This window comes from Poecilia reticulata, chromosome 10 (genome assembly GCF_904066995.2).
Source record: "Poecilia reticulata chromosome 10, P_reticulata-male-v2, whole genome shotgun sequence".
In the NCBI taxonomy this organism is placed as follows: domain Eukaryota; kingdom Metazoa; phylum Chordata; class Actinopteri; order Cyprinodontiformes; family Poeciliidae; genus Poecilia; species Poecilia reticulata.
The window spans coordinates 14384212-14410909 of record NC_088839.1 but is presented as its reverse complement, the minus strand read 5'-3'; the positions used below and the strand labels follow the sequence as shown (position 1 = coordinate 14410909).

The following is a 26698-nucleotide window of genomic DNA, read 5'->3' as shown; positions in this document are numbered from 1 at the left end:
AAGTAACAGGACATCCAGGTAAGACTGCAATGCATTATTTAGGACTGCAGGATACTAATGCATGCAAGAGTTTCACAGGATGTATCAGGGAATTTATTTGGTTATTTGCTGTGATACCTCTACATAAAAATCCAGTGCAACCAGCTGCCTTCAAACGTTGTCTAAACAGTAAGTAGATCACAGCCGTCTGCAATTCCATTTTAGACAAAAACGCAGAAACCTTGAGGGCTTGTTAAAGAACATTAGAGATCAACAAACAGCATCATAAAGACCGAGGAACTCAGCAGACAAGTCAGAGAGAAAAAGTTGTGGAGAAGTTTACAGTAGATTATTAATGCAACAACGACAAGCTTTAAACATTTTTAAAGAACACCATTCAATCCAGACATAACAAATGTGTAAAAGTAATACACACTGAAAACAGCAATCCCACTGTGAAGCATGGCAGAAGACGGAGGATGGAGCTAACAAGAGGGAAATAATGGAAGGACTCCGTTAAGAAGCTGCAAAAGACTTAAAACCGGAGTGGAGATTCACCATCTAGCAGAACAACAGCCGTATCCAGACAAGTAGAGCTACAATGGAACTGATTAGATAAACTTGTGTCTTTAAATGGCCTATGTAGACTGATGAGAGCCTTCAGCAAGACTTGAAATTGATATTCACAGACGCACTCTATCATATCCGACCAAAAGTGAGCATTTTCAGAAAATAAAAAATTTTTCTAGATGTTTTACTTCACAGCTGTGCACCGTTTCGTATTGGTGTATCAGGTTAATTTAAATTAACACACCTTGATGTCATTGGTTGCTATGTGTCAAAAGGTGAAAAAGTGAAGAAAGCCATGAATACTTTTGCTAGACACTGCATATATGTCGTCTAAATCAAAATTAAAGCTTGCAGTTTTATATTAGAAAAAAACTCTTAACACAGTTCTGCATAAAAAGGAGCAAAACAAAAATGCTAATAAAATTGTAAGTGCTGTTACAAAAAAAAAACAAAGCATCCTTAACCTGGATTAGCAGGGGCGGATGTACTGGGGTGGCATGGGGTGGCAGTCGCCACCCCAAATGAGAGCCTTGCCACCCCTGTTGCCACCTCAGCTGGCGACTATGAATTCAATAAATAATTATGGGTAATCGGACATTAAGCGCATGAATCTCTTTTTTCCGACAACATTGAATGCAACACAATGTAACCTGACACCTACTGCTAAGTAGCGGGAAGAGCGAGAGAAGGACAGAGTGCGAGGCAGCAGCATTGATGGATATATTACTGGACTGGACATTACGTGACTTATCGTGCGCCACACCTGCGCCATTGCTGTCCATTGAGTCAACATTATGGGTGGTCAGGAAGTACCACAATCACGCAAAGAATCTGAAAAATGGACGCAATATTTAGCGGTTAATTCAACCCTATGAATTGGATAACAAGGGCTTCAGATTTAACAGGTGAGCAAAAAGTTTTAACTTAAAGAAAACCTTGAACAAGTGAGCAGTGGGTCAGTTATGCTAACTGTTGCTAGCCTTCTTTTAACTTTGATAACCTTAACATGTGCTGCGCAGTTCGGTGTGTTTTGGTTACGTTAGCACTAAATCACGTCACATCAGTAGAGCGGCTGTTTAATCAACCACCGCTGTGTCAGGCGAAAACTTATTAATAATGACAATATAGACATCAAGCCTGACAGCATAATGTAACAGACCCAATGTTATGTTTTGGTGTTTTTGCTACTTTTTTGTGTGGGAAATGTTTGTTTTTTGGTGTTGATTCCCCTGATCGGTAATCTCTGCTCTATCTGCTCGTTGAGCTGTTGTCTGTCGGACACACAGAGACTTTATGCTGTTTTTTGTGTTTTGCGTAAAGTCGACACACAGAGCGAGAAAAGGCAGGATAGAAGTGGTGTTTGGTTCTTCACCTGTTTATCAGCTTTATTGTACCTTTATTGTGGCGCACTGTCTGTAGCCGCTGCAATTCCTAAAAGTTAAACAAGCGACAAAAACTGAACTAATCATCAAACTATGGCTCCTACAGCATATTTAAAATAAAATGATTGACCAATATGAGAGAAATTTGCCCCTTCTTGCATCTTGACAGAACTAACAGAAACAAAATTGTTTATAGATTTGTATCACGGAGAATTTATCAAACATCAGTTTTCTCCTCTTTATTTTAAGTCGTATTTAATAGATATATCTGATAACAAATGATGGCGCTACGAATATTTTTTGTGACAGATTTCTGCTCGTCCTGCATTGGGATAAAATGGTTTTCTGGACATAACTCAATGAATCACATAGTGACTAATAGGCGCTGTCCAATCCAGTAATACATATCAATTAGCAGGAGTATGAAAGACATAAAAATAATTAACTATACTATATTAAGAAATTATATTTAATCATCAGTGATACATGAAGCTCATTTTGAAAAATCCCTGCCCCCCTCTTGCCACCCCATAAATATTTTTCTAGATCCGCCCCTGTGGATTAGCATCGTTTAAAACCTGAGAAACAAGGCTTTGTTTGCTTTTCCTTGACTTTCCCGAATGAAAAGGAGAGAAAGGGAAAAAAAAAAAAAAAAGGCAGCGCTGTCATGGCAACGCCGAGTAAAAATAACACAAGCTTATTTTCCACAAGCTGAAAATAAAATGGAACAGGATCCGTTTGGACAAACGAGATAAAGATGGTTGCTAATTCAGAGATGCCGCATCCCTCGCGCGGTGGCACCGTAGCGTGGAGGCCCCTGTCGCCGCTCCCTCTGGTCATCGGCGGCTGTTATCCTGCGGCCGGATCCTCTTACTCACGGAGAGAAACCAGCACTTGTCAGGATAATGATCTTAATACAACAACGCCCCACTAATTCCTCTGTCCCAGAAGCCACCACAGCTGGTTTGTTTAAATCTTATAATTCACTAGCAGCTAATTAACATTCAGAGAACGGTATTATGGAACAGACAGCTCCTCTTAACAGCCACCAACCTCAGGTATTTTACATGTAATTAACGAGCGGGAGGAAGTAAAGGCGAGGACTGAAAACACTCATTTAGCTTCCCACTTATTCCTGCCTCGCAGTGCACACTGCAGCCACACTCTCCACGCACGGATCGCATGCAGAAAATGCATTATTATGCAGCACTGATGCATTGCTGAGAAAACAGACTCGACTTGACTCGACTTTTTAATGCACCGTAACCGGGGTCTGCTTCCCGGGTGCGTGATTTCTGCAAAAAAAAAAAAAAAAAACTGCATTATGCAAATGAAACCTCAGCTGAGCGGAGATGAGCGATGGAGCGAGATGCCAGCACTGATCAGAAAGACAGGGATCAGCAGTGGAGTGAGGGTCTCGGCCGCGATGTTATCTGTTTCATGTTTTCCACTAACCCCGGTGAGTCAGCAGAGCCCGTTCACCCAGAATGTGTGGTCACACCTCGGACTCGGAGGACACTTCCCTCTCAGAATAGCACATTTGTAATGTCACGCAGGCGAAGCTGCGACCACGGTGTTGACTGGGCTGCATGCTTTTATTGCCCGACAACATGGCTGACCTTTCAGCCTCAGCAGGCCAGCGTGCTGGGTCACACAATAAAGCACCAAAAAAAAAAAAAAAAAAGGCTTGTTACATGAGCCTGACAAAAGCAGGAGAGGCAACAAAAATCCTCAGCTGCAGCGACGGTGGCGCCCTTCACGTTATCAGAGAATACAGATGTCAAGCTTCAACCAAAACGGAGAGTTCATTCCTCACCAAAGGCTGTTTTGTCTTTAATTAGAGCAGCGAGCAGCTGTCGACAACAAAGTCCTGCTAACTTCACCATGGCAGACCAACACGCACAGATTTCGGATCCACTACTATTCTTCCCACTTCATTCAGTCCTCCATCTTCCTTCATTTTCACATGGTTATATTTGCACGTTTCAACCCGACAAGATCAAAACCATTCTACTTTTCAACTTAGGATTTACCCACTCAACTTACTTAATGAATTATGTTCCTAAAGGAGGAGATTGTTTTTCTCTTTGCTACTGTTCCTATTCACATCAGTAATAATTTCTTTAGTGATCCTTTCGTACAAAGCAGACATATTATTTTCATAAAATGGCGAGTAAATGACCAGTTATGGCAACGAAAACAAACATTTACAGTTTTATCACAGCAAAAGCATTACGTCTTGATTTTGGGATGGGGTGAGGCTACAGTATGTGACTCTCACTGTCATCTTATGTTTGCACATTTAGCAGTCTTCAAGGGATCATCAGGAAACAACATTTGGTCCAAATCTTCTTGACTTATAAGCAGGTCCTTGTAGGATTAGAAGTAGAAAAACAGTTGGTTTTTACCTGCTACTAACAAGCTACATTTCCTGGGTTGAATATAGAGCCCTCGCAGGCATGAATTAGAATTTAATGTCAAATTGTATAAGCCTCCAAAATCATCAAATCTTCAACAGCATGAAATAACAAAGAGACTTAATAACCATCATTTACAGTATAAAAACTGTAAGTCTTTGTTTTTGAGAAAGTCACCAAAATAATGTATGTTTGCAAATTGCCAGGATAATGCTTAGAAACTCAGCAGTCTACAAACATCCAACAAATTTGGTTGCATTTTCTCAAAGCTGCAGAACTTGGAGTCAAAACTTTTTGGGGGGGATTTTTCTACAAGCTTCTCAGAAAAGTTGCGGAAACTTTGGCCTGTTCCTCCTGACAAAACTGGTAGAACTGATTTAGCTTTGCAGGCAACATAACTCACATCCTCTCACAACTCCATCTGTTAGAGTTGCCTTTGATTAATAATAAGTGGAGCATTGATTAATTCTAGTCTGAATTGCCACTTTTCATCATTTCTCTGTATTTTGCCTCTGCAGTGTAATATTTTTTGGTTATCGTGTTATGTTTTTATCATTTGAAGCACTTTAAACAGTGTTGTCGCTAAAATGCGCCTGGCAAATAAACTGGACATGACAGTTCATACACATTTTCTGATCAGAGCTCTTTTGATGATCGCTCCAGACCTTCGACTTTGTTGTCCTTATGCCACGTTGTGACTAATTTGGCTTCGTTCTTTTGAAAGATTTGTGTCTAAGCTGCACACATCAGAGTCATTGTTGATGTCTTGGATTGTTCATTTAATATTTAGTCACTATGCTTCTTTTTTGTAAAGTGCACCAGTCCTTCCCGCTGCAAAACACCCACTGAAAAATGATGCTACCACCCCGTGAAATACCCAATGTTTTTCTCTCTCCAACTTCCAAGTCATTTCACCAAAACTTTTCTCATTTCATCAGACATTAGGACATGTGTCTATCTATATTTATTTATCGATTTGACTAAAACCTTTTTTTCTATAAGCAACCACCCCCAACCCCGACAGCGGGAAGTACAAACTCCAGATTACACCTGAACCTAAAATCCTTCCACTGGAATGCAAAGAGAGAAAGAATCAGAGTTTTTATCTGTCTGTATGAAGAATAGCAGCACAATCCTGCCCCTTCCCCACTTGTTGCCGCACTGCTAGTTAGCTCGCTAAATAAAAATGCTATTTTCTCTCATCCCAGTACAGCACATGGCTTCTCCAGATGCTGCATGGTAAGACAAAAACAACAGCAACATTTCCCACCGCCGTGCCGATAACAAGGTGCAATATGATCACAGCCACCTTCATCTCTATTAAAACCCTCCTCTTCTCTGTCTTTGCCTGTTTCAGTCTCTCCTCTCCCGCTTGTTTTCCCATCAGCACTTTAATCTTAAAAGCAGCTGGCCGTGATGAGGAGGATCAAAGCAGCGCCGCGCCGAGCACAGGTCACCGGCTGCGTCCTCGTGATCACGGTGATATTATTGATTTCTCCGGGATCAATCTCGTCAACTGCTTACCCTTTATTCCAGCTGAAAGGAGCTAGACATGAAGAGCAGAAGGAGAGAAGGAGGAGGAGGAGATTCCAACCTGTTACGCAATTTGCAGGGATTCTTCACAAGGTAACAACATGTGGAGCAGGAGTCCACAAGGAGCCAGAGGTTTGTTGTTACAGTGTTTTATCTTTCGCTTTCTGTCTAAATCTGTCGAAGTGGATCTGGCAGGAAGAGCTTTTCTGAGAAACGAGAGGGATGAAGGTTCTTGCATAGCCACTGGGAGCTGTGTGACGTCAGTCGCCTTTCACTCTGTGCACACAGTTTTGTGTTTTGCTGCAGACACAGGCGGATGTACGAAGCAGTGTTTTTTTTTTTTTCTAGATGAATGCCCGCCTAGATGCCTAGTTCTTGAGTGAGATAACCCTTTGGAGCAAGGCAGAGGTGGATTACATGGCTGTTGAGCTCAGCGTTACAACCAGGGATCCAGTCAGAAGAGCGGGAGAGACGGTTGGAGACAGGAGGAGAAGATTTCAACTCTCCATGGACGCCCCCTCTTATCCCACCAAGTCACTTCCGTTCTGGCAGCCTCCTCCACTAATAATAAATTACTTCCATCGAAGGAGACGCTCTGATTATCCTGTACTCACCTAAATAAGCCGCCATGTTTTCCTGCTAAAAGCGATAAATGGCATACAGGCACTCCATTTTGAAAGCTTGGAAAATTAAATAATTAAATATTAAACTTTTTTTTTGTGCTTTTTCTACGTGTTCGGGCTGTGACTGTTGCCTCTGAATTATTCCAATAATGAATAATGAGATTGCCATGTTTTTTTTTAAAAAAAGATGTAAAACATATTGAACCTTGTCACACAACCTGGGACCATTTTTGTCAAAGTTTGAAGCATCAGCTGACACAGTGCCATCTACTGGCAAAGTCATAGACTACAATTAAATAAAATTAAGAAAATGATACACAAAGTAAAAAAAACAATAATAATTTCAAATAAGTTTAGGAATAACATCTTACTTTTCAAGTATGTTACTTGATGCTCCCCCTTAATTATTTAGAAAAAACAACAACAACATGTTTTTAAGTGTTTTTAGTCGTTAAAAAAGTCTTAACTGTTACACCTGCAGCAGGGTGGATTAAGTAAATTCTGGCCCAAGTAAAGTTGAAGCTGCTAAACGTAATGCAGGCAGCTTTGGACTGGTCCGTCTACCACACCCATCAATAGATGGTGCTCTTGCATTCATAGGATGCTGAATTTTCCCTCCTGGTCTAGCAGTCATTGCCAGTGAACAGCACACATTAGCTGTGGTCCTCATTTTATACGTCATCAACAAATCAGTTTATATTTCTTTATTGCTTTTAACATATAAGATAAAACCACTCAAGGAAAATCACCTTGATATTCAGCTAAAATTGGACTGAATTAAGTGATTAAGTACAATTGTGCTGGTTCATTTCTAACAGCTAGTTTTATCAGTGCAGAATAATTCAACCTGGACTTAAACTCTGAATTTTGTCCTTTTAATGGTTTTCCAGACTAGTGACACAAAGGATAATAAATGTTCTATAGAAAACGATGAAGGGGAAATTTATCTGGGAACTATTGGTCTTTATTCAAATGAACCTGAAATTGGGAGAAAATGTATTCAGCATAAATATAAATGTTTTGTTTTGTCACAGACAGGCATCCACGCAAAATAAAACAATTAGCATTACACTTCAACAAATTTATCTGTAAGCAGAAGCTTATCAAGTGTGATTATTCTTTTGAACAACCAACTCTTTCATCAAATAACAAAACATGAGTGTTGAATAAAACATTACTCATTCCTGACCCAACCACTTCAAAAAAAAAGGTAAAATGTCATCCCAACTCCATAACTAAAAAAAAACAACTTCAAAATGTAAAATGAACAGAGCCTCTTCTCAATCTGAAACAGAGCCATTCAGCATGTAAACCAAATAAATATATTTTCTTACATTTATGAAGCCTACAACTTCATTTCTGCCAAACTCATTTAGGTAATGTCCACATCCTGAACATCATCAAGATCATCCCCCAGAAATGCAGCCTCAGCATTCTAGGAATCCTCTGCAGATGGAGGAATGCACCATGCATGCAGGGGGCAAAGGGGGCTTATGCACCTGTAATCGTCAATTCAACATGCATGTGATTGATTAATACTAAAGATGTGCTCCAGTGTGAAATCTTCTTTTGTCAATATATGCAAACACAAAATCTTTTAAAACATATTTTGATCTGTTGTTGCCTGAATTTATTGAATTTATTCACAGTTATAATAAAATAATAATATTAGCATTTTGCTGTCAAACCGGCAGCATAATTGCCTAATGCAGCAAAAAGATCCAAGGTTTGAGCCCCCATCCTGGGAACTTTCTGCATGTAACCTGCATGTTCCACAGGTACTCTGTCTTCCTCACATAGTCTAAAAACATAACTGCTAGGTCAATTGGTCTCTCTAAATGTCCCTTCGTTGTGACCAGGTGTGGGCCTCTGCGCTGCCCTGGCAGCTCTACTCCCGCCCAAACACCGCAGCACCAACGCCATCCCAGTTTTACTCCTGTTTGTTTCATTGAAATTTTCCAACTTTTAAAACTGAAAATTTTGCAAACCCTAATTAAAACCTCAGGCTGTATGTACAAACAGCCAAAAAAAAAAAAAAGGGGGGGGGGGGGGGGGGGTTGATCTGTATAGCAGTTTGATAAATCTCAAATGGTGTTTTTAAAGACATGTAGATTAATGCAATTTTGACCAGGCTAAATTTTTAAGACATATGATCAAATGAAGTACAGATTATTCAAAGAAGACACTTTGAAATTGCTCTTTACATTAATATCAGATTATAAGCTTCACATCAGATATCAATTACAGCGTCTTTAGCTAAATATGAAACGCAGCAATATATATTTTTAGCACTTGCGGTCCTGCCTCCCCCAACTGTATGCCACCCTGGGCGTTAATCGGAACAGTGTTAAGAGTGTCCCTGTTGGCAAATTGTTTTCATTGCAAATCATGACCGCTTTTGCAAAACATCTCCACAACGTTTGTTTTAATGAGGGAACAGCTAATAAATGACGTTTCAATAATGAACAATTCATGCAAGAGTGGAAAGTGACACAACCAACCAAGGTCTATCCTACACCACCGAAGCGGGGATACTCGCACACACGCACACACACACCCACACACACACCAAATACACACGGCTGCTCTTCGTGCGCTGTGCGTCCGAGTGCGCCAGTGAGTGTGTGTTTTGAATTCAAATGCAGCAGCACACCAGAGCAGCAAATGCGGAGTCTGGGAAGAGGGAAGGAGGTGATGTGTTTGGGAAAAATTGGAAAAAAAATGTCCTCAGGTTGGCTTCAACTGAGCCGTGATAAGTAGCCCACTTCAAAAAGGTGACAAAAGGCGATCCGTGCCAGATAAAGGAAAAAAAAAAAAAAAAAAAAAAAAAGAAAGCGAAAAGGGGAAAAAAAGGAGAAGAAGAAAAACAAAATAGCGGAATGATTGCAGAAAAATCCACCTACCATATTTACTTCAGAGACCATATCTATGCTTGCAATGTCAATGTTCATCCCCACCGCCACAGGAGCACCTGCGGAGAAGAGAAGGCGTTAATACAGGACGAGATATGAATAATTCTGCCATCATGTAAATTTAACAGCTCCGTGACGCTGCAGGAGAGCTGTGCATCATCGGGCCGGGCAGCAGCCGTCACGTCTGACACCCACTTTAATTGAAATGCTGTTAATTTCATTTATTTAGCGGGGTAATCAAACATTGATGAGCGGGATCGATCACGTTAAAAAGCCTCTCATCAAAGCGGAATACGCTCATCATTTCTCTTCGCCTAATTGGCAAGGCCCATTTGACTGTGAAGGGATGATTAAAGCGGATTTTGCGATTCATTAAGCATGTATCGCACGTCGGGAGGGGCGCGAAAAGAAGAAGAAAAGAAAAAAAATTCGTTACCTCCAAAATCTGGCCTCAACCGAATGTCGTATCCTTTCATCAGCCTGTCCACTGTTTCCTTCACCAGAGGCATATTGCTCGGATCCTTAATATCCTTGACGCTGAGGAGGAGAAACGAAAAAGATGATGATGAAGAAGAAGAAAAAAAATCCTAGCTGATAAATATCAAACATGACACGCAAGGCGACACATGCAAAATTCAAACGTAAAAACGAAGCTTAATCGGGATTTACCTTTGAGCCCAGATGAAGGTCAGCAATAGGGAAAAAGTCAAAATCCCAAAGTGGTTTTCCCTGATCCTCCCCATCGCAACAGTTTTTCCGATGGCTTCTGGATGCGAGTGAGGAGAGCGCGCATCCAACTTACTCCAGACGGTGCAGAGGAGCCAATGAGGGGCGCATGCGTGCAGCGAGTCCAAGATCAAAGAGTGGAGAGAGATGATGGTGGATGAGCCGTTTCCATTGCAGAGGAAAATATTAAAGGGACAACTGGATGTGCGTAATGAAGACGCGGGCATTAATGTTAAGAAAGAACAACAGAGCAACGTTTATCTGTGTTGTACTCTGCTTGTACATTACAAAGGTGATGGTTTTGTCCACTGACAAGGTGAAGCGTTTCAGGGATCAATAAGTTTTGCTCCTTCTGATTCATTTGACTATTTGTTTTAAAAAAAAGGATATTTACAGACACCAATTCCACCATTTTTTTTCATGTAACAACAAAAACAGAAAATGAATCCAGCTAAGACTCATGGGTGTCTTATCCATTCAGTGGATCTTCTTACATGAATAGCGCCAGTTGGAAACCCCTTAGAATTAGCCCTGTCTGTACCAGTCCATATATATTCAACTTTTCATACCAGACACATGAGATGGTACAAATGCCAAATAAAAAAAATAATAAAATGTTCAACTGTATCACGAGCAAAATGTCGCTTTCATAAGTGGCTGTATTTTAGTTTCCTGCTGAAATGACATTCTGTCCTCCAATTTTATGTCTGCTAGATTTTAACCAAAAACACTGTAGTGCATTTGTTTTGGCAGCTTGTGGTGATAACGGCATGGTGCGATCCGTTTGACTATGAAAGTTGGGTTTTCAGCATTCCCAATCAGAAAAACAACAGGAGGTCAGCATCCCAGCTGGGAAAGTGGGAGTTTGTGAAGCAGCCTGGTATCTAATATGACTGTTTGCATATAAAATGTAATGAAGATGGCAGGTATAAAATGTTTATAAGTCATTGCAAGGAGCTTGGACAGTTTTTGAACATATTCCTCTTCTGTTTTTAACAACAACAAAAAAATAGGACAAATGCACTATTATCAGTTTGTACCACCAAGTAACTATAATAATTAGCAAATCTGACTGCTTTATGACTTTACAGTAAACTGTTCCCAAATGGGTCAGACATCATTCCCACCTCTAAGTTCTGAGACAAATTAAGCATGAAAAAAAAATCAAAAGAAAATCATTTGCATGACTAAAGTAGCGCTGGGCTAATGATTCTCCCAAAAGAGTTGCAGCTCGTGTTTTTGTGTACACACTCTGATCTCAATCTTCAACTTTTTCAGCTTACATTTGAAATTTAATGAAAAAGTACAACAAATTTGGTATTTTAAAATCAGGCCACTGATTTTAATAATCCCTGGAAATCTAGATCAGTCGTACACAACACAAAAACGGTTGTAGAAAATGTCCACTTTTTGATGTTTTTTTAAAACATTTCCACTTTTGCCACCAACAAATGTTTGCACCTGTATATTAGAAACAAACAGAGAAGGGTTTTGAAAAAAATATGAAGGTCTGTGCAGTTTGGGACACAAAAGACAGTGTTTACTGTAGAACATGTAGTTCTGGTTGGATCAGCATCAGTATGAACCAACTACAGTGGTACGATATATAGAGAAATCTTATTACATCCTTTACACTCATGCTGCCCTCCATGTAATGTCACCCTGGGCAGTGTGCCATGCCCTCCATACCAAAATCCACCAATGTTTCCAACTCTTTTCCGCAATATTTAGTGAGAAACTGCAGCACATCACAAAGTGTGAGGGGAGCAGCGAAGCTCCAGGGAGGTAAGGTGGGTTGGAAAACATGGTCCTACAATTCATTTTCCCAGATTTGAGTTCTTTTTTTTTTTTTTGAAGCAGTGAGGGAGGGGGACGTGAGCCTCTTCTAAACTGCCTTTGATCTTCTTGCAGAGACAGAGCTGTGCTTCTGTAGAGGGCAGGCCTCTGAAGGCATTGGTTCACTGTTGCATCACCACCAGTTACAGCCACCGCAGATTATATCACGGCAGCCTTTTTTGATGCGTTCCTCGGTCTGCGTGCGTCATCCGTCCCGCTTGCGTGAGGAGCATCTGTCTTGGACTGAGGGGTCGCCGTGCACGGTGGGGTTGAAAGTGACCGGGACCCCTTTGTTAAAGGGCATCTCATCAGGTGCAGATCAGAAACGCAAGTGGTCAGCGCTCGCAGGCGGAGTGGTGAAGAGATGTGGTGCAGCAGAAGGATAAATGAGTTTCTGATTTATTTCCTCTGTCAGATGAGAGCACAAGTGAGGGGAGGATGAGGTGATACTGGATGGATGGATGGATGGATGGATGGATGGATGGATGGATGGATGGATGGATGGATGGATGGATGGATGGATGGATGGATGGATGGATGGATGGATGGATGGATGGATGGATGGATGGATGGATGGATGGATGGATGGATGGATGGATCCCGAAGGTCTCTCTAGCTGCATGTGTGCTCCCCCTCCCTCAATGTCTTCTCAGTTTTTCAGATCCATTTCCCTGCAAGACCAGAAGACGGCACATCAGAAACGTGAGCTCCCATTATTCCACATTCAGAGAAGCTCTCTCTGCAGTGTGCTGCACAGCCAGCTCTGCTTCTGCACTCTTCATCCTCACACCCTTCAAAAGTAGCGGCTTGGAAACGGAGCGTTCCGGGGAACGGACGTGCCACAGCTGCTGCCATGCTCTCCATGTTGTCTCTCTCTCACATTAAACAAACAAAACAGCCATAAATATTCTCTGACAGCAACATGAGAAGCATGATGAGCAGATCGGCACTCCTCTGCGTTACATAACAGATCTTCCCCCCCACCACCCTGTCTCTTTTTTTTCTCTCTCTCTCTCTTTTTCTTGCGGTCTTTTTTAAACTCTAGCTCCCATTTTCCTTCTTAGCCATGGAGCTTTCTGCTTCCGGAGTGGCTCACTTATGAGCACAAAAAGTTGGTTCATTGTGTAATAAACTACAAAGTGAGTTCTGGTTGGTCTGATTCCCCACAGAGAAAGTGTGTTATTAAAAAGGGGGTTTGCCAGCCTGCAAATATGATGCATTGCTTCCTTCTTAAATTAGCTGCAAGCTCCATCCCCCTTAGATGATTAAAAAAAGAAAAAAGAAAAAAACGCATTCATAGTGTCGGTGCAACCTAACATCATTCTCCTCTGTAAAGCTCCAACTACTGTTGGTGTTTCAGCGATAGAAATAGGGTCAAATTGAATGAATAATTTAAGTCTTTGGCTTAAAATCCCAAGAAGATTTTTACAAGACTAAACCTGAGCCTTATAGGTAACAATAACAACAACAAAATACAGCAAAGAAAATTAACTTGCTGTAAGCTTCAGCTCCAAACGGGTGAAAAGCAGTCAGAAGAAGGGCAAATTAGTTTTCAGCTGGGACATTTCTCAGTACAGGTTCTTGGAAAAGCATTCTTATAGCTTTAACTCCACCACATTAAGTCTGGTTACATCCACAAACATCATTATTAATAAGACTTGTGCAGCTCTGTAATTGTCTTCCTGATATCTCGGCTGATTGATTTTACTTTCCCATTGTGTCAAACAAGACAGCAGTGTGTTCCAGGCGTGACCTGAAAATACATCCACAGGCGTGCCTCCAAATGTGACATCAATAATTTTGAAGACAACGATGAATGAGTCTCTCAGGATTGTGGCAATTAGCAAATAGAAATGATTTTCGTCATCCCAACAGAACCGAAATAAGAGAAGTTTGATCTGATTCAGCTTAGGACAGTGAGAAAAAAAGAGCTTATGTGTGTTTTTATTAGATGCATGTACATTTCTGGTTCAATTTGAGTGGGCAATGTGCAAAAAAAATCTTTGTCTCTGTATGACCGGCTGATGTAAGTGAAGTGAAGTCAAAGTTTATAAGTGAAGTGAATTGTATAAAAAAATATCTGACTCAGAGAGGCTCAGTGTATCTGCATTCCATGCTTTTTAAAGTTTCATTTGCAAAAAGTTTAAATTCACATATCCATTCCTTTTCACTTCCCAGTAATGTAATGTTTTGATGGTCTGTCATGCAAAATACATTTTTTTAAAAAACCCTGAAACCTGGGGATGTAATGCGACAAAATGTAAAGGGCAACAACACAATACAATGTTATGAACTGAGAGAGAAACCCGCCATATTTTAAATAATGTCTTCCTATTTAAAATATTAAAACTAATTTCCATTATCCGCCTTGAGTCTTGTAAATAGTCTTCTTGATCATAACTTGTTTGGCTAAATCAAACAAACATACAATTCAACTGTAAAAATCTAAACTATCCAAATTGTACCATAAAAAAAGAGAATGACTCACGTTGCCGACTCAATGGTTTCTTTGGTCAGATATATGTACCAATACCCTAAGTTGAAAAGGGCAAAGGTCAGGGGAAAGAGGATGCGGGCGTAGCGGTCAATCGGGCTTGTTCCGGCAAGCTGAGGGATTTGAGGAAAAGCCGAGCCCTGCTGGAGGAAAATGGGCACTGGGGGGATATCTCCGGCGTCGCTGCAGCTCACTGAGTGGTTTCTCCTCTTCAGGCCTTCTCGGTGGCTGCTGTCCGTCTGAGAGGAAGGAGGCAGGAAGATTCAATTGGTGAAAAGTTGAGTTTTTGGATATCAATAAGAGAAAAACAGTAGAAACAAAAATGCACTCGACATGAGCTGAATTCTGCTAGTCAAATTCAAGTATGTTAACATTCAAGTGTCCCTATAGAGCGCAGCAGGTAGTTTCCTAGAAATTCACTGGCTGATTTCAAAACGATACAGGGAGTATTTGGATTTGTACTCTGTTCTCACACTAAAGCTATTTTTAAAACATCCAACCATGAGCGTTACACGTGAGACAGATCCCAGGAGGACGCTGTGGTGGCTTACTGTATTAGCATAAAACCTATAGCTCCACATGAAAGCACAAAACAGCAAATTTATGTTGCGAGGGACACTTAATGGGGTCAATAATGGAATCGGCATGATTTGGAAATGCACAGAAATGCTTATTTGTGTTCTAATTTGTATTCTATGCCTTGTTCTATGTCTTGTGGAGCAAAAAAAAAAAAAACTCTGCACACTTTCCACCTTTTGTTATCTTTTGTAACAAAAGGTAACAAATGTATACCAAGAATAAGTATAACGCACAAATATTTTAATCATTGACATCACATTGGCTTTCCCAACAACAAAATGTCGGTGTATGCTAACTTCTGAATTTAAAGAAATTAACCAATTTAAATCTAAATAGGATTATTACTAATCCCAAATCCAGTAATTATTAGTAAACATAAATAATGTTGGTCATTCTAAATGACTTAAAACAGGAAAAGACTGTATTTAGTATCAGACAGTAAGAAAAACAGTTTTCTCTCTTTTAATAGACTGTGTGTAAATAAATTGTGTATTCGTGAAGGATGGATGCTTCATTTAGTGACAGAAGGAGCCACGGGTTCCTGCTGTCATTCTCTTCAGTGTTTTTGGATTCAGCTACAGGATATCTGTCTCTTTTAAGCCTCACTGAAAACTAAACAAAGTCATCCATCTTTTAATGCCACAAAATTCAACTACTAACAGATATTGTGTCGTCATCGTCACTGCCAGCGGCCAGCACCTCCAGCCGGTCTTGTCTGGCTCTCTGCTTCTTCAGGCGGTTTGCCTGCAAGGTGGCAAAGTAGTTCACTGCTGCAAACTCAACGAGGGCGGAGGCCACAAAGGCGAAGCACACAGCGATGAACCAGTCCATGGCTGTAGCGTAAGCCACTTTGGGCAAAGACTGCCGAGCACTGATGCTCAAGGTGGTCATGGTCAGCACCGTGGTGATGCCTAAAGGAGAGGCAGATATTTGTTAATCAAGCATGCATGAAACTTTATTGGTCACAGTGATTAGCAGACATTAATTGCATAACGATGCCGACAGGAAGGGTGCACACCAGCGACGGTACGTGCTGGAACAGACTCTTTGTTGATCCAAAAGGAAACCTGCGACAGCACGACTACCATGATGAGGGGGATATAGGTCTGTATGAGGTAGAAGCCGAGCTTTCTCTGGAGAAGGAAGTGGACCACCTGCACAGAATAGTGACCTGGAAAATAAACGGGACATGTGAAGTTAGAAGCGCTCAATAAAGAGCAGAGTAGTACATGATAACAACTCTGTTCTCTTGTTTAAAAAAATTGATGTTCTGAACCTTAAATCCTTGTTGTATTTTACAAAACTTGAAGAATCATTTGGTCTCTTATTCAAAGGTCTTGCATCATGTATGAAGTGTGAAAGAAGAAGAGTAATCTCCTTACTGATACGACGTGTTACCTGTGTTTAACCTCATTATCTCACTGGACAAGATCTGTCCAACCAGATCGTACTGCAGAAGACTAATTGATTCTTTGGGACAGTCGACAGACCCTGCTAATCCTTTCCTCCAGGTGAAAATAATTTCACTGTTGGTGTACGCATCTAAAAGAAAAACATGCTCATTCAATCAAGTGTAATGTCTAAAACGGTGGCAACTAAATGATGCTTGCTCTGTTGAGAACATCTGCTGTACTCACAGCTCCCAAACCTGAGAGGACAGGCGTGGCCGTCCATGGGGAAAGCCATGAGGTTCATTGGACACTCTGCATTGATTGTTAGTCTATAAGCAGAATACAAACAAAAAAGACTCAATTCATATTGTTTTCTACTGAAATATGATGCTACTCTATTGCAATATATTTAATTATAGCTCAAGTACAGGTCTCTTGAAAACAAAATAACACCTCATGGTGTAGAGGACAGTCCCATTCTGCATTATACGGAAGAGCTTGTTGGGCGTGGTCATATTATGGGAAATGGACTTCTTTGAATTTCTAAAAAAGGTGTCTGGTGTCCAAATCTTGTCCACCATGCGGTTGTTAAGACGTAAGATTTCAATGGGGCCCTCAAACTTCAGCCGCTCATCGACCCACATCTGACGGAAGAACATGTCCATGGTGTATTCCTGAACAAAAACACCATTAGTGGACAAAACACAGATATTTTTAATGACCCCTAACTCAGAGTTTATTCTATAATGTGCATATTTAACACCAGAGAGCTTTCAATATGCAGTGAAAGGTGAAGGGAGATAATGAGCGATGATGGATGCCACTCATCACACATAATCATGAATCAATTCATTCGGCCATTCTCGATGTCTGACATGTTGTCATATTGATTTCAAGGCCATCAATAATGGAGTTATGGGGCTAGTCAGACAAATTAAAGCTTATTAGATGGTCACATGGCAGATGATCACTGAGGCACCCGAACAGTCTGCACATATTCAGTACTGAGCAGACGTCTTGAGTCATCATTCATTTATTTAGATTTTGCTTCAGAGAAAACAACACTTCTCGTGTTCTAAAAAAGTTGTGTGGATGGATATTTATCCAGACGTTCTAAAGGTCTTTTTAAGTTTTGTTTGGGGCTTTGACTGTTTTATTTAAACATGAACATTTTTATAGTAATGTTTGTATCTGTGAAACTCATGTTGTATGTACAAATTCCACACAAGTAAGAATCAATTGGACCTTTCTATATTTACAGCTTTAAAAAAACATACTACATACAAAGTCCAATCTCATATAATCACTGTAGAGTTTTAATTAAACATGGTTATTTATTTTTGGTAAACATACTCTAACCACCTCCATCACCACTGAGTAAATTCTTTAGACAAACTTTGAATTTGTTCATAATTGCTGAAGCTACAGGAAATATCTTTGGGTGATCAACTTTGTATTATAAATTGTACAAGAAAAAAACAACATGTAGTATTCAAAAAGAATATTTTTTGCAAGGCATATCTTACCATCTCAACATCTGAAACAGGCCCAAAACTGGTAACAAAGATGTCTGTCTTCACCTCTGTAATACCACCTACAACAATGTCAGACAAACCACCAACGTATTATGCATAAAAGGCATAACACAGTGACTGGGGTATGTTATATTTTTCAGATTACAAAAACAAGTTTTGTAATTACCTCCTGAACCGGGTCGCAGTCTGTTGTCATAGCCATCCAAAAGTCTATCCAAAATGCGAGTGATGTTGTCTGAGTATACTTTTTCACCTCCTTGTGCCTTAGCTACACTGCATAGACATAGAGATAGTTACGCCTTAAGACAAATTCCCTTGTAACAATTTTAAATTCAAGACTCACCTAATCAAGCAGATTAGAGCAGCCAATAATAAAGGGGCAGCAGCCATCTTAAGAAACAATTATGATTTTTCTGTAATTTTCTAACCAACAATAAAATATGTGTAAGAGAGGTTCTCTTTTCTGTGTTGCTACAGCGTCTGCTTAAGAATAGTAGGCAGTGAGACGAGAACAGTAATCTAATTAACAGATTAGTAAATCCACTCCATTTTTAGACAAACTGTGGATTCGCTTTATAGGTGTTGAGAGAAAATTACAGCATCATTCAAATAATAAATAAACACCTCAATTCAAGTCTAACTAACAGAGTTCAAAGGTTACTGAGAGTGTCGTGTTAATGATGCATCGGGAAACATGAACGTACTTGCAGTTCGTGCAGTCGGACAGCAGGGGGTACTGCAGGTAATATAAATAAATACATGACTACACTCAACCGGAAACAGATGGAGAGGAAGAAGTGGAAGTTTGTTGTGATTCCGGATAAAAAGACCCGCACTGGTGACCAGTATAACCAGTACGCGTTGTCAGGCGCTGTGAAGCGGCAGCATGTCAGTCCACTTTGAGGAGAGGAGCGGGGTTGTCCCGTGTAAGACACCGTGGGGGTCCTGGTACCAGACCATGGAGGAGGTCTTCATTGAAGTCCATGTGCCTGCAGGGACTTCTGCTAAGGAGGTGAAGTGCCGCTTAGGAAGCAGAGACATCGAGCTGCAGGTCGGAGGGAAGGAAATATTCAAGGTAAGAAGCGAGGTATTCGTCTCAGAGAGTAATTATCTTCTTCAATTGTATTATACAGACAAGTTTAGAACCACCCTAATACACATTTGGGTCTAAAGATACAAAAGTACAAAAAAATTAACCATAAATATGTGTAAAAAATGGCAATAATACAAAAAGAAAACCATGTAACAAAAAGAAAATGGTCAAAAAATAACCTTAAAATGAATAAAACCTTTAGGGCCATCCATTTCTTGTTTAAATTCAAGCAAAAACAAATCCTTAGACACATGCCAGTAAAGGGAGTAGTGTTAAAACTGACTCCAGTGACTTCAAGTACAGCCACAAAAGAAAAAGAAAAAAATCTGAACGTTTGGAAAAAGTTCAGTTTTTTTGTCACTCATTTCAGAAACTGAAACTCGTAGATTCATTCCTCATATAGTGAATTATTTCAAGTCTTTGTTACTTTTAATTTTGATGATGATTATTGCCTACAGACGATGAAAATCCATTATACCCTCTCAGAAAATTTTAATATCGTGAAAAGGTTATAGCATTCTAATAGGTTGAGTGGAAGGAAAAAGTATGGTAGTGAAAGGTGGACCAGCAACAGCGATGGCCGTAACTTTAAAAAGCTTGTCGAGTAAAATCCATTCAAGCATTTCTGGGAGTTTCACAAGAAGTGGAATTACTTTTAAGATGCCAGACATTTCTGTTTAAAACACCTTTTATTGAACTTTTTGTAATATTCAAATTTTCTGAAATACTGACTTTAAATTTGTATTATTTCTAAGCCATGATTGTCAAAATTACAGCAAATAAAAAAAACAAATCATCTTATGTGCATTGTATGGATATGAGTTTGACTTTCAAAAATAAGTAAGGAAAGACAAACTGTTTTCTATTTTTTGTTAGCCCTTTACATGATTTATATAAACAGTTTACACTTTTCTATTTATTCTTGTAGTAACTTATTACAATCATCCATTAGTCCTAATGTCATACTAGTCTTGATTGCTGCATCAAAACATAATGTATGTGTTTTTCCTACCAGGGAAGGTTGTTTGACATGACCGTGTCTGACGAGGCCACATGGACGCTGGGTGAGCTGCAAACGCCTCAAAACGTTCACCAACTCCACCTGAAGTTAATGTTTCAAAACATCTGTCCATCCTGATTTACTCTCTTTTCTTTTCAGAGGACAAATGTCTAATCCGGATTGTCCTGATGAAGACGAACAGAGAAGCGGGGAACTGCTGGACCTCGCTGCTGGAGGGCGAGTACTGTGCGAATGCCTGGGTCCAGGACCAGATGCAGAGGAAGCTCACGCTGGAGCGGTTCCAGAGGGAGGTCAGTTAGACCCAAAACCGCTCAGACACACACGGGGTGCTGCCAGGACACCGTAAAGGGGAGACACACCTTTAAGTAAAGCTTTTTTTTTTTAATGAATGAAAGAAAACATTTGAATCATAACATAATACTAAAGATTAACTACACAGTTTTATACAAGATTATTGCAATGAATAATAGTGTCTTGCAAAGGTATTTGTACTTTTTTTTTTTTTTTTTACCCTACTCCATCCTCAAGTCTCACTGAGACCTTATGTGGTATCAGTGCATCCTTAAAAACTTTAATAATCCTCTAAAAGTTTCTTTCCAATTCATAGATTTTAACTTTAATCTGGTCTATCACAAGAAATCCAATAGAAATATGTTGGATTTTGTGGTTCTAAAGTGACAATAGGTGAAATTAACATGGTGTAACGGCTTTTAAGACTGTATTTTAACAAAACCATACAACTGGAAAAATTGTCAGAAATAACCTTAAAGTGACGAAAGATTTCCGGATCATCCATTTCTTGTATAATTCAAGCAAAAAAAATAATAATTTTGCCAAAAATAACCATGCTATATATACATCCATGTTAACCACAATGCTTTAATCTCTACAAGAAAAGGCTAGATGGACTAAGATTCTCACAGGTTCAGTGGGTTGAAGTGTTTTATATTGTAACCCATTGTTACAATATTATGTTGTGTTTTACTGTACAGCACTTTGTATCAGCTGTGGTTGTTGTAAAGCGCTTTATAAATAAAGTTGGATTGGATTGTAAATTTTTATTTACACCAGGTTTGCTTATTGAAAAAGCTAAGTTATTGCCAACAATCGTATGATTCTGGCATTTTTAGGAAAGAGCAAAAGCACTTTTGCTTTTTGAATTTTAAGTCCTACTTCAACATTAAAACTCTATATAACCGCTATTTAAACTGTTAATGGTTTAAAATTTATTCCTTGGCTTAAACCATCAACTGTATGTGACTTTTATGTGACCTTTTTTTTTTTTTTTTTTATTTGTCTAGAATCCTGGATTTGACTTCAGCGGGGCAGAGATTTCTGGAAACTTTGCTGGCGGAGGTCCAGATTTTTCCAGCTTACAACAGTGACGGTCTCTTCTCTCCTGACTTCCAGCAGTGGATGTACTTTTTTTATTTTTCCTTTGAGAACAGGAAATCGGTTCCAGCCAGACAGATTGACCATAATGTGTCAAAGTTAGAGACTCTTCACAGCAGTGTCTCCTTCTGGATTACCTCAGTCACAGGGAACTTTTTGTAGACCTTGTTTGACAAGTTGTGTTGCTCATTGTACAAGACAAAGAATCAAGACTTGTAAAAAAAACAAACAAAAAAAAAAACTGGTTGCCTTTTAATAATGAGAATGCACTCAAGTGTAGCTTTTCAATAAATTTTTATTGAAAGGTGCACAAACATAAGGTCAGATTGTGTATTTCTTTGACCGTTTTGAACTCCAGAACACGTTTTATTTCTCCTTACTAATAAAATGTACTACACTGGGAAATTGGTAAAGAAAATGCAAAACAAGTTCCGACCTACATTTCCACGGCAGTGCCCACTTTTCTTCAACTATAACCAATCGAGTTATACTGTAGAGGCTTTGTGCGTCCACATAACTGACAGGATCGCCACCAGCTTCACTTTGCTGGTTAAAAACCAGACTTCCCTCGCCAAAAAAAACCTAAAAAAAAAAGTCATCACCTTGGGTAGGAGTGTGCAATTCAGGACAGCTTAGCAACCTAGGGTGAGAGTTAAGGATTTTGGGCCCGATTTCTTGGTTCCATTTTTGCTAATCACAAAATCCTTCTCCCTCCTCTTCCACATGGTGGACTGAGGACCTAGGTGGTTCAATACTTTTAGCTTAAAACCAGCAACCCATACCAAAATCATCTGGGTACGGATTAAAACAAGAACATACTGTACACCTGTGCAGGCAACTCAACCAGGAAAGTATAACTTAACAGGATGGGGGGCAGGGTGGATTGGCTGATTTGACAAAGCAGTATTCCTTGTTATTGGGAAGGGGGAAAAAAAGTTTCCTAAAGGTTTCATATTTTCCTTAAAGAAATTCATTATCAAGAATGAAGATCTGCAAGGAAAACTAAGTGGACGACCAGACAGCAGGAATTTCTCCCTGCATGCAAGACCATCCATGCACCTGCTTTTCAACAGGCCGACTCTGGGATGGTGGGAAGATGAGTGATCTTGTAGTAGCTGTGCTTCAGCTGGCGCGCGGTTCTTCCCGAGATGGTCCAGCGGAGTCTCTGGCTGTTTGGTCTGGAGCATTTGGTGTTGGCGTATTCAGCCAGGCATTTCCCGACCAGCTCTCTAACACACACCAGGTCTCCGTCTCTCACCTATACACACACACACACAGAAATCAGTACACATGAGAGCATACTGTTTTACTGAGCAACACTAGATTTATTGTTTCCAGTAGAACTCACATTCAGCAGGTGTTGCAGATTTTTCAGGGCCTCAGATATTTGATTCATGTGTTCAGGGTCGTGTTCTTCCTGGGCCTCGAAGCACAGCAGAGCCAGAGCAAGAAGAGACGGCTGTGGAGAAAATAAATAAATAAATGGTGATGTTTTCACAGGGTTGGTACACGTTTTTGTTTCCCAAGTTCTAATTCCAAGAATTAAGACTTCTTAGTCCTTTACATCCGTTTTAAAATATAAACATTATGTGCATTTATTGGAGATGTCTGTTCAGAGGGCAGGGTTTGCATTTGCTACCAGAGAAAAACTGGAGACTGGACAGACAAAAATAAATGAAAGAAAATAAGAATGGACAGAGTGGAGCGATGGAATGATGGGTACATTGTTTAGGCAACGGATCATGCAACAAAGTCTGGTAATACAAATATTTTCCCTACTCTTATTTACATACATACTTAAACAGATGTGGAAAACACAGAAATCAAATTCTACATCTTTTTTTCAGTAAGGACCTCGTGTTCATCAAATAAATGCCAATAAAAAAATTAAAAAGTTAGATAAAACAGAACCAAAGCCAGCATTTAACCAACTCTGAACCCTAAAAACTTAAAGAGTGAAACACGTTTAATGTGTCATCCGTTTTTCAACGGCAGCAATTGTAGATTTTTTGTATTTTTTAACTCTACAAACAAGCCATATAAAGATTACTAGAGGAAGCTACTTGCCAACAGTAGAACTTCCTTTATAATCCTGTAAATACTTGAGACCAGGAAATGTGGACATCCGTTTTGAGCCTACCTTGATTTTGGAGAAGATGAAGGAGCAGTGACAGGCTTTGAGCTGCGCCTCCAGCGTCTCAATGTTCAGTATCTCCCTGCTGGGAAAATCAACCAGCATTATAACACATTAAAAATCCACATGCAAGAACAAACTTTGTCAATTGAGTGGGGAGGATTAAACGTAAATCTGACAATAAAACAAATTGCCAAGAGTGAATCTGGACTACCTAAATTACGTAAGCCGCCAAATGTGAATATTATGATTCAAATACATAATTACCAGTGACAAGGCTTTAAGAAAACAAATTTACATGAATAAAATGTTATAAAAGCTTCTTTCTGGTTCCCTATCCTAGAGCTAAAACACATGCAAACTTATAGTGAAAACTGTTTTAGATGTAGATCTATGTCACAAAAAGACGCCATAAAAGTAGTTTTGAGTCCGACAGAAATTTAAAGCATTACGAGATTTTTTACCCAGATTTATGCAAAGCATATGTTCAAAGCCTTCATTGGATTTTTACTAAGCTCAGACAAACTGCTCTGATGCCGTTTATACTTTTAAAACAGAAATGAATAGTCACTTACAGTTTTGATGCATTTAATGAAATGAAAAGAAAATCTGACTTTCAAGTATTTGAGTGAACAAAAAAAAAAAAAAAAAGGGGCCAATTTCAATCACTGTCAAACTTAAGTCTTTCGTTAACAACAAGTCATTGAGGATAACGCGACTATTTGTTCTAACCTCTCGGCGTCGAGCTGCTCCTGGATGTGGCTGTGAAACAGACGGAGGAAGTGCAGCGCCGTGGGGGCCTTCACTTTCCAGTAGAGCTTTTCCATGATGATCTTCTCCATCCTAATCATGTCAGACACAGTAAAGCGATTCTGACTAATGCGGATTAGGTCGCTGGCCAGGGGCACGTTCTTCTCATCTTCTGAGGACTTCACAGCGATGTAGAAGCAGCACAGGCCAACACATGACAGGTGCTTTGGTTGAATCTGTAGGTAACAAGCAGAGGCGTCTTTAGTGCAAAGCTACTTAGTGGATTTAATGGGACTAATAATTAGAGATGCCTCAAGAAATTGTCTCGAGAGCAGAATCTGACCATTTTTACTTTGATTAGTTTTTGCTTTTTGTCCTTACGAAAACAATAATTACTACATAATTGCAATCGGTGTATCTCTACTAGTAACATGACATGCCACAACTGTATTCACAAACCTTCATTACAGAGAGGAATCGATCGAGCAAGCTGACCGCCAACGAGAACGTCTCTGAGCTGAAGCCAAAGAACCTGCAGAGATAAAGCAGGTTCTTCACCTCCAGCTCTCTCAGCCTGGTGGTCATCCTGAGGCCGTTGTCCTGGGCGGTCTCCATGAGCCTCAAGCCAGTGAGCTTGGGTTGGCATCGGCCCTCCAGATCCATCAGGCCCTTTACTTTTACTGCAAAGGCCTGTGCTCCAGTTACTGTGTCAATCATCTAGACAGAAAAAAGTAAAACAACGCTGAATGATGAAGACAAAAATTAACTCCGAATCCTGACGCTAAACACCCCCCAGGAAGGTTATGAAGCCCAAGGTTTCTCCAAAGTCTTAATTTTGATTCCAGTTATCTTTTTCTGCATCAAAAGGTAAAATATACATCAATGTGACAGTCTGTTGATTCTGTTATGTCCTTCAGATGATGTAATAAAAAGAAGATTCAGTTTATTTATAGGCACTTTACAACTAAAGTCAATTCAATGACACATAAAGTCCAATTGATCTTACCTAAACAATGCATTCAACTTAAAATTGATTTTAAAACGTTTTTAAACCCTGCAGATTGCATCCAGATAAGGTTCCAATTTACAGACAGTTTAGGAACTTAGGCTCGTAAATTAAAATATACAACTCAGACAGATTCACACTGATTAAAAATAGCAGTAATTACAACTACAATAAAAAAAAATCTACTAAATAAAGTTAATATATACAAATGAACCAAATTAGAGATTTGGTGCGACACAGGACACCTAAAGGGGGGCTGCTTCCATATTTGTAAGTAATCCAGTAGCATGTCTCCCTCTGAACTGGACTAGAAAATAGGTAATATTACACGGATAAATATCTATGATGTGTGAAAACAGATTTTCCAATAAGGCTTTAGTTGAACCCACGTCATTTTAAGTACCTAAACCAGCATTACCCTCGTAGTTTTTACATATTTTGATTATTTGGACAGGGATCGGGCCTTGTTGGGGCAGCTCCTGCGTCATGTCAGGACATGTCCCTGCCGCACACACCAACGGAGACTGAACGCCGTTACAGATCCAATTCAGGGCAACACAGCTCAAAACACAAAATACAAGTCCAAACGTAAATATAGAGCACCAACAACATTACTGAGGTGGATATTACAAACTTTAAAGTAGGGAAAATGGTGAACTAGAAATCATACGGAACCGATTGTTGGCTACCACAGCTAAGCTAGCTACAAATCATGTTTAGTGGCGTTGCGTGTTATTCGGACTTCTAAAATAAGAAGAAAGTTGAACGGTTTGTGACTAAAACTTAGCAGGTATAATTTTAACAATATACATAAAAAATAAAATGTTAGTTTACTTACCTTGAGTAGTTGTTTTTAATATATTGAACTAAAAGATAAAAATCTTCACACGCTCTTAGAAAGCGAGTGTAAAAAGTTACAAAAAGCAAAAATTTGTAAGTATGAACTTTCAAGAAAGCAAGTTTTAAGCATAGGTGAATTTCTGCCTATGCACACCCCCTACCCTTGGCGTAAGGCGACGGGGAAAAGGACAGTTTAGGTAAATAAGCAGGAATAAAACCACACCATGCCCAGACATTCTGAGCTTTCATTGGCTGGTTACTAACGTCATTTGTTTTGATTGGACAGGTTACCAATCACTCTAAACTAAGCCCCGCCCCTTATTGACTTCAAAACCAATCGCAGTTGAATGAAGACTGACAGAAAGAACCGAGCTCTATCTTGTACTTATTAGGCTATACGGACCAATATTTACGAAATTATTGTGAACTTTATCAATTATATATGACAAGAAGCGACAAAGCATTTATAGTATGAATTGGTCTTT

The 26698-nt window shown here is 39.7% G+C and overlaps 4 protein-coding genes and 1 long non-coding RNA gene across 6 annotated transcripts in view; 2 read left to right on the top strand and 3 right to left on the bottom strand.

The window, feature by feature from the left end:
* Positions 1–10265, bottom strand: part of gabrb2a (gamma-aminobutyric acid type A receptor subunit beta2a) — a 44319-nt gene extending 34054 nt beyond the window's left edge. Inside the window, exons 1-3 of one of the 2 annotated variants that reach the window (XM_081611343.1) lie at positions 10086–10265; positions 9853–9953; positions 9408–9475 (exon numbers count right to left, since the gene is read on the bottom strand). In XM_081611343.1, coding sequence (XP_081467469.1) covers positions 9408–9475; positions 9853–9953; positions 10086–10159 — 243 coding nt within the window. In that variant the 5' untranslated portion in view covers positions 10160–10265. The remainder of the gene's footprint in view (positions 1–9407; positions 9476–9852; positions 9954–10085) is intronic. The other variant, XM_081611342.1, reaches the window with a different exon arrangement.
* LOC145553027 (uncharacterized) lies at positions 3152–6590 on the top strand. Its single transcript, XR_014089202.1, has 2 exons — positions 3152–5587; positions 5706–6590. It is a non-coding gene; the product is annotated as an uncharacterized LOC145553027 (long non-coding RNA).
* A 1713-nt stretch (positions 10266–11978) lies between the features above and the next one.
* Positions 11979–18639, bottom strand: gabra6a (gamma-aminobutyric acid type A receptor subunit alpha6a). The gene is made up of 10 exons (XM_008420044.2): positions 18321–18639; positions 18144–18250; positions 17969–18036; positions 16896–17116; positions 16689–16771; positions 16450–16593; positions 16070–16222; positions 15712–15962; positions 14467–14711; positions 11979–12649 (listed from the first exon to the last, which is right to left on the bottom strand). The coding sequence occupies exons 1-10, from the start codon at positions 18365–18367 to the stop codon at positions 12628–12630; spliced, it is 1341 nt and encodes a 446-aa protein (XP_008418266.2). The 5' UTR covers positions 18368–18639; the 3' UTR covers positions 11979–12627.
* Positions 18640–18763: 124 nt separating this feature from the next.
* On the top strand, positions 18764–21802 carry nudcd2 (NudC domain containing 2). The gene is made up of 4 exons (XM_008420047.3): positions 18764–19052; positions 20086–20134; positions 20230–20381; positions 21393–21802. The coding sequence occupies exons 1-4, from the start codon at positions 18864–18866 to the stop codon at positions 21474–21476; spliced, it is 474 nt and encodes a 157-aa protein (XP_008418269.1). The 5' UTR covers positions 18764–18863; the 3' UTR covers positions 21477–21802.
* A 372-nt stretch (positions 21803–22174) lies between these two features.
* Positions 22175–26376, bottom strand: ccng1 (cyclin G1). Its single transcript, NM_001329063.1, is given in 6 exon segments — positions 22175–22741; positions 22832–22942; positions 23624–23702; positions 24350–24603; positions 24827–25084; positions 26212–26376. Coding segments are annotated over 5 exon segments (894 nt in total). The 5' UTR covers positions 26212–26376; the 3' UTR covers positions 22175–22549.
* Positions 26377–26698: the final 322 nt, after the last annotated feature.

Coding starts and splice junctions, on each gene's coding strand:
- gabra6a (XM_008420044.2), bottom strand. CDS start 18,367: ATGGCTGCTGCCCCTTTATTATTGGCTGCTCTAATCTGCTTGATTAG. Junction 18,251..18,320: donor GCTCTAATCTGCTTGATTAG/GTGAGTCTTGAA, acceptor ATGTCTATGCAG/TGTAGCTAAGGCACAAGGAG. Junction 14,712..15,711: donor ACGATGACGACACAATATCT/GTTAGTAGTTGA, acceptor CCTTCCTCTCAG/ACGGACAGCAGCCACCGAGA.
- nudcd2 (XM_008420047.3), top strand. CDS start 18,864: ATGTCAGTCCACTTTGAGGAGAGGAGCGGGGTTGTCCCGTGTAAGACA. Junction 19,053..20,085: donor GAGGGAAGGAAATATTCAAG/GTAAGAAGCGAG, acceptor TTTTCCTACCAG/GGAAGGTTGTTTGACATGAC. Junction 20,135..20,229: donor CGAGGCCACATGGACGCTGG/GTGAGCTGCAAA, acceptor TTTTCTTTTCAG/AGGACAAATGTCTAATCCGG.